At 41.9% G+C, this 7,272-nt stretch overlaps 1 protein-coding gene across 2 annotated transcripts; it reads left to right on the forward strand.

Moving 5' to 3' along the window:
- The first annotated feature begins 255 nt into the window (after nucleotides 1–255).
- On the forward strand, nucleotides 256–6,951 carry LOC133463705 (monocarboxylate transporter 9-like). Of its 2 annotated transcripts, none has more exons than XM_061745393.1 (6): nucleotides 256–493; nucleotides 1,241–1,499; nucleotides 2,955–3,098; nucleotides 3,990–4,085; nucleotides 4,421–5,296; nucleotides 5,519–6,951. In XM_061745393.1, the coding sequence occupies exons 2-6, from the start codon at nucleotides 1,301–1,303 to the stop codon at nucleotides 5,701–5,703; spliced, it is 1,500 nt and encodes a 499-aa protein (XP_061601377.1). In that variant the 5' UTR covers nucleotides 256–493; nucleotides 1,241–1,300; the 3' UTR covers nucleotides 5,704–6,951. The 2 variants fall into 2 exon arrangements, with proteins under 2 accessions (XP_061601377.1, XP_061601376.1); XM_061745392.1 differs by lacking the exon at nucleotides 256–493 and adding an exon at nucleotides 544–1,115.
- The last annotated feature ends 321 nt before the right edge of the window (nucleotides 6,952–7,272 follow it).

Consider the following 7,272-nt stretch of genomic DNA (forward strand, 5'->3'; position numbering starts at 1 on the left):
GTTCCGCGCTACACCAACGCAGAGCCTATGGCGTACGGTGCGCGTCGCCGCGTAACCTACGCCGTATCCGTACGGCGTAGGCTCTGCGTCGATTTAACGCTGAACCATAATTCAGCCTTAAGTCGACAGAGGACGTGAAGGGGGGGAAAAAACCACCAAAATACCGCTAAGTGTGAGCGGAAAGAGTGCTTGTGTGCTGAGCTCAGAGCTGCAGGAGGAAGCTGCGCTCCTCTTCCCCCGTCTGCGCGTCAGCTGGACCAGCGAGAACAGCTTTGAACCGGTTTTAACTGTGGCTACAAAGCGCTGGGAAACGGATGCTCAGAGAGCGCTGCTGATGCACACCGCCACCATCACACAGACCCTGCACACAGCAGCACGGGGGAAAAAACACTGTTTCTGTTGTTGTCATTCGCAAATATTGTGTTAGAAGACATTTTCATCCTTCATGGAAAGTTGTCAGCTCCGCAGGCTCGCTCTGCTGCTAGATGCTGAGGTGAGTGCCGCATGCGGGCTTATTTACTAGTGAAATGACAGCACAATGTTTGTGTTATTTTGCAAACAAAGACGCAACAATGTATTGCTATGAAATACATTGAATTTTGCCACATAGCCTATAAGGCCATTTTGATTTTTTCTTGAGTGTGTCAGAATTTAGTACAAAAAAAAAAAAAACAATACCACACCTAGTTGGCTATAATGTCAACATGCAGTTTAAAGTAAACCAATGTACAAATCTCAGGAGCTGTGAATCAACTTTTATTCACTGTGATTCATGCTGGTGTGGGGGGGGATGAGCGGAGCTGCCACAGGCTGCAAATTATTACAGAAAGCTTGTTTGGAAAAACTTGAGGTCAGCACAGTTAAGTGTCTTTTATTGGCATATCACAAGTTGGATCATGAAAAAGACAAGGTTAAAGGTTGGAAGGGGGGCAACCTTGTAGTGAAGGCTGCCTCAATCTCTCCTCCTCCAAGGTGTGGTTAGAGAGAAAGGAACAAATAGGGCAGCTGACCCTGTAAGTTGCAGTTACCCTGAGCCTCGGACCTCACACAGGTCTCCTGCCTGGTTGTTCAGGCCAGGTGTTGCAGCAGTCCTCCCCGCCATCCAGGCTCAAGTAGTAAGTATACCCTTTGGAGGCATTTCAAGGGATTATACTTGTGTTTCGCATCATTTTGTTGGATGATTTTGCTTTTTTAAGTTTGCAACTATTGTTTTCATTTCCCCTTTTTTGTTCCCCCCCAGGAAGCCCTCTCCTGTTGAAGCTGCAGCAGATCCCAGTGGCCACCAATAACATCAGCAACCATGGTTTCATCTGCTAAAGTTCTGGATGGAGGCTGGGGATGGGCAATTGTGGCAGCTTCCTTCATGGCCCAGCTCCTGGCTTACGGGTCACCCCAGTCGGTGGGCGTCCTGTACCCTGAGTGGCTGCACACCTTTCAGGAAGGGAAGGGCATGACCGCCTGGGTGGGCTCTCTGGTGGCAGGAGTGGGATTGATAGCAAGTGAGTAAGAGATGTTATCATAATGTAATAAATGTATACAGTTCAGATGAAGACCAAAACATGTATGCAATCTTAAAGAAATTGTGTTCCATATTATTTCAGTAATCACATTTTAATGCTGAAGAGTACATTGGTACTACTACCATGATAACAAATACTTTGTTGATGTGTTCCTAAAGCAGAGGTAATATTTGAACATAGAGTTCAAGATAGAACTGTTCTGACCTTTAAACATGTTGACCTGCCATTACCCTGCATCATGCCACAAATAACGGAAAAGAGACAACACTTTTTCAAAGTCTGAACAGTGGCTAAATGAGCAATAAAACTATCCAAAAGCAATTTAGAAAAAAATGCGTACTGCAATAAATCAACAGATTGTGAGAAAGGGATAACAAGTACACAGCTACTTAGTGTTTCCCAAATCCTTAGTGTTGCTTTTATTGATTTTTGCACGAGAGTGAAGTAAATGCAAGTCATCCTTTTTGTGAATGTAGGATAATTCATTTAATCTTACCACTGACAGAATACAATAGAGGCGAGATGAAGAAAAAGATAGAGAAAGCAGAGATTTGAGGATTGCCTTCCATCTCGTGCTTAAACTCGTGCAACAACAGAAAGAAATACTGAGAAAGCTTGACCTTACAAGACCAGTGACGGATACGGTTTCAGCTGACATTTCTGTCTCAGGCGGAGCTCACGTGTCAGCCTAGCTCCGAACTTCTTGTTTCTCTCAGTAGGAGTGAAAATCAAAACCAAACCGACTTGGCCTAAGGCATAGAAAAAGTCCATGACACGTGTCTCTGATGTCAGCTTGCTGCAGCGCTGCAATTCCAGCCAAACACCCGCCTCCCCCCAACCCCTCCTCCTCTTCCTCCTAGTTACAAGGGGAGGAATCAGTAGCAGGGTCTTGAAGGGGAGGGAACCAGTAAAGAGCATATGATGCATGATTCAAGCAGCTTCAGGATAGGGGAGGATTCAGTGGGAGTCACAAAACGGAAAGATTTGGTCTTAAAAATCACAAATTGCACCCAGTCCTGTAGTAAAGACATAGAGACTGTCACTTAGAGAGGAATTAGTTCACATTGAGGCATAAAACCTGTTACGATTGAAATTTATCGAAGCTTGGGTTTAGCTACAATGATTCTCTAAAATATCTGAGACCCTTTTTGAGGAATGTGACGACACCTCTGACAGGTCGGCAGTATGAACTTAATGTCATATGGCAGGGTCGTGGTCAGATGTGGTCTGTTTTTTTTTTTTTTTTTTTGTTTTGTTCTGTTTTTTTTCACACAAAAACGTTATTATTATTATTAAGAACACAGCAAATAAATCAGCATATATGTCCTTTGATTGCTTGCTATTTATTGTCCCTTTGACACAAACTTTTTCTGTGTATATCTTTTTCTGAATATTTTCTTTTGCCTGTCTTTCTGTCCACGTCTTGGTCCTCAGGTCCCATCTGCAGTGCGTGCGTGGATAACTTCGGGGCTCGCCCTGTGACCATCTTCAGTGGCGTTATGGTGGCGGGGGGCCTGATGCTCAGTGCCTTTGCTCCTAACGTTCAGTTCCTCATCTTTTCCTATGGGATTGTAGTTGGTAAGGAACTACTTAATGACAATACTAGAGTACAACTAACTTTATCATTTCATATGTACACATAAACACTATATACTTACTCTACCATAGACATAAACAGCCCAAATACCTAATTTAATTGGATGGCAAAAAGACAGTTGTGGCCTTGGATCTTGTTGCAAAACAATAAAATGTATGCATGACATGGCTCTGGTCAACTACTCCTCTTACACTGCAAACGTTTGCAAAGTCCATAAATCATTGCATAATTACTTGAAGAATGTGTGAAGTAAATTATGTAACAATATTGGTTGGCTATACCCTCAATTACCAGTTAATGAATAACATTACCAATAAAAGTACTTTGACAAGATATACAGGGGATATATATGGTTGGACAGTTTGTACCATATTATTTTCTGGATTGTTGACAGAAAAATAACATTATGATGGAGCCTCATTCCCATTTCAGCCTTTACTGTCATTTTACCCTCATCAGTGTTTACGCACGAGTCCAACATCACCTGTTACTCCATATCAAATGACAGTCTAGCCATGCTTAAGCCTTTGTGCTATGTTCTCCTGCAGGGAGTACTGAAGTGGGGAGGGTATGTTTATTTGTAGACACGATTTATTTTAAGAGATGTCATTAGATAGCTGACATTGGCTGAGCAAGCATACGTCACTTGTTTACTTCTCCTCTTATGTTTCCGAGTAAGTAATAAGTAAGCTGGGTAAAAAAAGCTGATACAGCATGCCCTATAAACATATAGATGCGGTCTATAGTGCATTCATTTGCTGAAATAAATGAAACAGTTAGCAGATTATATCATGCTGTGACATCTACTAAAAATATGAAATGTTTGTACCCATTGCCCCCAATCTCACCTAAAATGTTCTGTCTTTCCTCAGGTCTGGGCTGCGGTCTTGTATTCTCAGCCACATTGACAATCACCTGCCAGTATTTTGACAAGAGACGTGGCCTCGCCCTCGGCATTGTCACCACAGGTACTACCCCATTTGCTCATGTCTTTCATGTATGAGCCACTGATGTAGGAAGCTGATGTAAACATCCATAGTGTAGCTGAGACAGAATAGTGTTTTAGGTAGACAAGTGGACTTTATGTGGAATTTAACCCTCGGTGATAATGTTTGGAAATTAATGATTTTAAATTAAAAAGGTTTATTAGACAGATCCATACAAATATGTGGTTAGACTTGCAGCCAAAATTTATTTTTAAAGTTAAAGTCAGTCTTTTAGCAATTCAAAACTTCTATTTTGGTGAAAACTTTAAAGATTTTATTGCAAAAACACTGAATTTTTGTCATCTCTGCTTATTCAGGTACAAGTGTCGGAGCATTCATCTACGCCACTGCCCAAAATGAGCTGATCGTGTTGTTCGGCCTGGATGGCTGCTTGCTTATCATTGGAGCGATTGCACTAAACCTCATGGCCTGTGCCGGCTTCATGAGGCCCCTTGAAATGCCAAAATACTACCTCAAACAGAAGGCCGCCCTGGAGCGCAACACAGAAGAGCAGCTTTTTGCGAAGCCAGCGCTGGATGACCTGACAATCACAACCGGTTCATCAGCAACTACTCCAGAGAAAACACTCGCAGTGAAAGAGTTGCTCATCACCATCGATGGCAAGGACTTGTCTATTCAGACAGAGAAGAAGAAAGGTTGGGTGGCTGGGTTAGCCATCACAAAAATAATCAAAAAGAAGCAGAAGAACTACTCCATGTACTTGCACTCCATGCATGAGATCCTGCAGGACCAGGTCATGGTGGCTTTCTGCATTGCTATCTTCCTGTTCAGTCTGGGTGCATTCCCACCAGTGCTCTTTATTGAAGATGTGGCACAAAGTGCAGGACTTATTGAAGAAGTTAGTGTTATTCCTCTTGTATCTATAGGGGCCATTGCCACATGCATAGGTAAACTAGCCCTGGGTGTCCTGGTGGACATCAGGTGGATTAACGGCATCTATCTGTATGCCTTCACAATGTATGCAGGAGGTTTGGCACTGTGCCTTATACCTGTTACAAAAACTTATGTGGGACTGCAGGTCCTGACAGCTGTCTTGGGTTTCTTCTCTGGAAACTGGTCTCTCACCTCCTACATCACCACTAAAATCGTTGGCTTGGACAGACTGACACAAGCCCACGGCATCCTCATGTTCTTCGGGGGATTTGGGATCATGCTTGGACCCCCTGTCGTAGGTAAGAAGCTTGTTTTTGTTCAGTTTGTGTTTATGTAAACTCAGTCATAAGGCCAGGTTATCAGAATCATAAAAAAGAAAGTGCTGCATCAGGCAGGCAGGTAGAGCAATGTTGCCTTCAGTCGGGGCCAACTTGTCCGTTTTTTTTAGCTGTCTGCCTTATCTGGCAGGAAGCCTTGCTGACTGTGCTCATGTCTGTTCTTGTCTTGTCATCACTTTCTAGGGTGGTTCTTTGACTGGACACAGTCATACGACTTGGCATTTTACTTTAGTGGGAGCTGCGTGTTGGTGGGAGCGTCCATACTGACTCTGCTCACCCTTCCCTGCTGGAACAGGAAGCACTCTGAGGACGACAGACCAGAAGTCCAGTACACCAGCAATTGTGACAAAGTTGCCTCGGTAGCCTGATTTAGCACCTATCAGAATCACTCAGATTTCCAACTGCTGCTCTTCAGCTGTCCTTCAGCCATACCTAAACCACCTTTTGGAGGAATTTTCTTTCATCAGCTGTATGAGGGTCCCTCTCTTATTTCTGTTGCCAGGGTTTGATATGCCAAAATTTCCAACTACAGGTCATCTGTTCTTTATCTGCCAGACCTTACTGAAGTTTTGACCCAGATGCCTGTGTTTTTATTGCCTCATTTTACGAGGTTCGCTGAACAATTTTGTTTAAATCCAGAAGTCTATAGGGGGCTTATGTAAACAGATTTTTTTTCTTTTCTTTTGCTTCAATGTAGCTCTGAAAAAAAACAAAAAAAACAGCGGCACTCATTTCACTGGGAAAAAGCATCCCGAAAATGTTCACGCTCTGCACCTATAATCTTACTGCAATAGAAAATGTATGTATTCTAATGAAGGAGAAAGCCTTTTTTTGATAAAAGCTCCGCATTTTTATTTTGTAACGCTTATAATGTATACCTTAACAATACCACTATGTATGTTACCAAAGCATCCACCATAGTCAAGGCCTGTCAACACACAATGCCTGTTGGAACAACACAAAAGCCTTGCATCTACTCTCTTTGCACCACATACCTCCTGTTTCAGTATCAGTCAGATGTAATTTAGGTTGGTTCAAAAACGTTAATCCACTGAAGAGATCTTACTGTATTTGCAATCTTGACGGCATGCTGATTCTCTCTGTGGCATGATTATCACGACCTGGGTGGCACTCTGTCTGATCTGGCATGCTCATTTCCATCACGTTGTATGTGTCAAATCTAAGGTGTATGTATGTGTTTGCAGATGCATGTTCACATTTGTGTGTGAACTGTTTGAGAAACTTTTGTACTTGTCCTAGTTTGTAAAGCTCTATGTGCTAGTGAGATTTTTATGCACAAAGCCAGCCATAGAGCTGTGAAAAACAGTTTTTGTTTAATTTCAATATTGTGATTTTTAGTATTTCTTGAATGTTGAATAGACCACTACAAATGTCTTTGATAGTTCCAGTTTCCCATGTGTGAGTTGATGTGGGGTATTAGTGTTTGCTTTTTATATTCAAGAAGGATATATACAGGGTGCAGATGAGTTTTGTAGGATTTGCCCTATGTTGTAGCCAGTCTTTTCCTTTTTTTTATTTCAGTATTATAATATTTATATATCTTTTTCTGTACTATTGTTTTATTTAAACGATACCAATAAAATATTTGGATTAATCCCATTGAGTACGTTTCTGGAGGAAATAAAAAAATGTGTGTGTGTGTATATATACATATATATATATATATATATATATATATATATATATATATATATATATATATATATATATATATGTATATATACACACACATTACACACACACAATGTAGGAAACACCTCTAGAAAACGAAGTGAAGCAGTATTTATCTCTTCATGACCTCCTCCAGCAGCCATCATGGAGGCAGTGAGGATGGAACAGCCTTCACATCCTGAGTCTTTCAGCCTCTCCTGGCAGCTCTAGCAGCGGTCGCCATGGTTACAGTTGGTCACGTGACT

Source organism: Cololabis saira, chromosome 17 (genome assembly GCF_033807715.1).
Source record: "Cololabis saira isolate AMF1-May2022 chromosome 17, fColSai1.1, whole genome shotgun sequence".
NCBI classification, from domain to species: domain Eukaryota; kingdom Metazoa; phylum Chordata; class Actinopteri; order Beloniformes; family Belonidae; genus Cololabis; species Cololabis saira.

Bases quoted from the DNA above. Each gene is read 5' to 3' on its own strand.
- LOC133463705 (XM_061745393.1), top strand. From the start codon at position 1,301: ATGGTTTCATCTGCTAAAGTTCTGGATGGAGGCTGGGGATGGGCAATT. The intron at 1,500-2,954 runs GTGAGTAAGAGA...CTTGGTCCTCAG, and splicing joins AGGAGTGGGATTGATAGCAA to GTCCCATCTGCAGTGCGTGC. The intron at 5,297-5,518 runs GTAAGAAGCTTG...ATCACTTTCTAG, and splicing joins GCTTGGACCCCCTGTCGTAG to GGTGGTTCTTTGACTGGACA.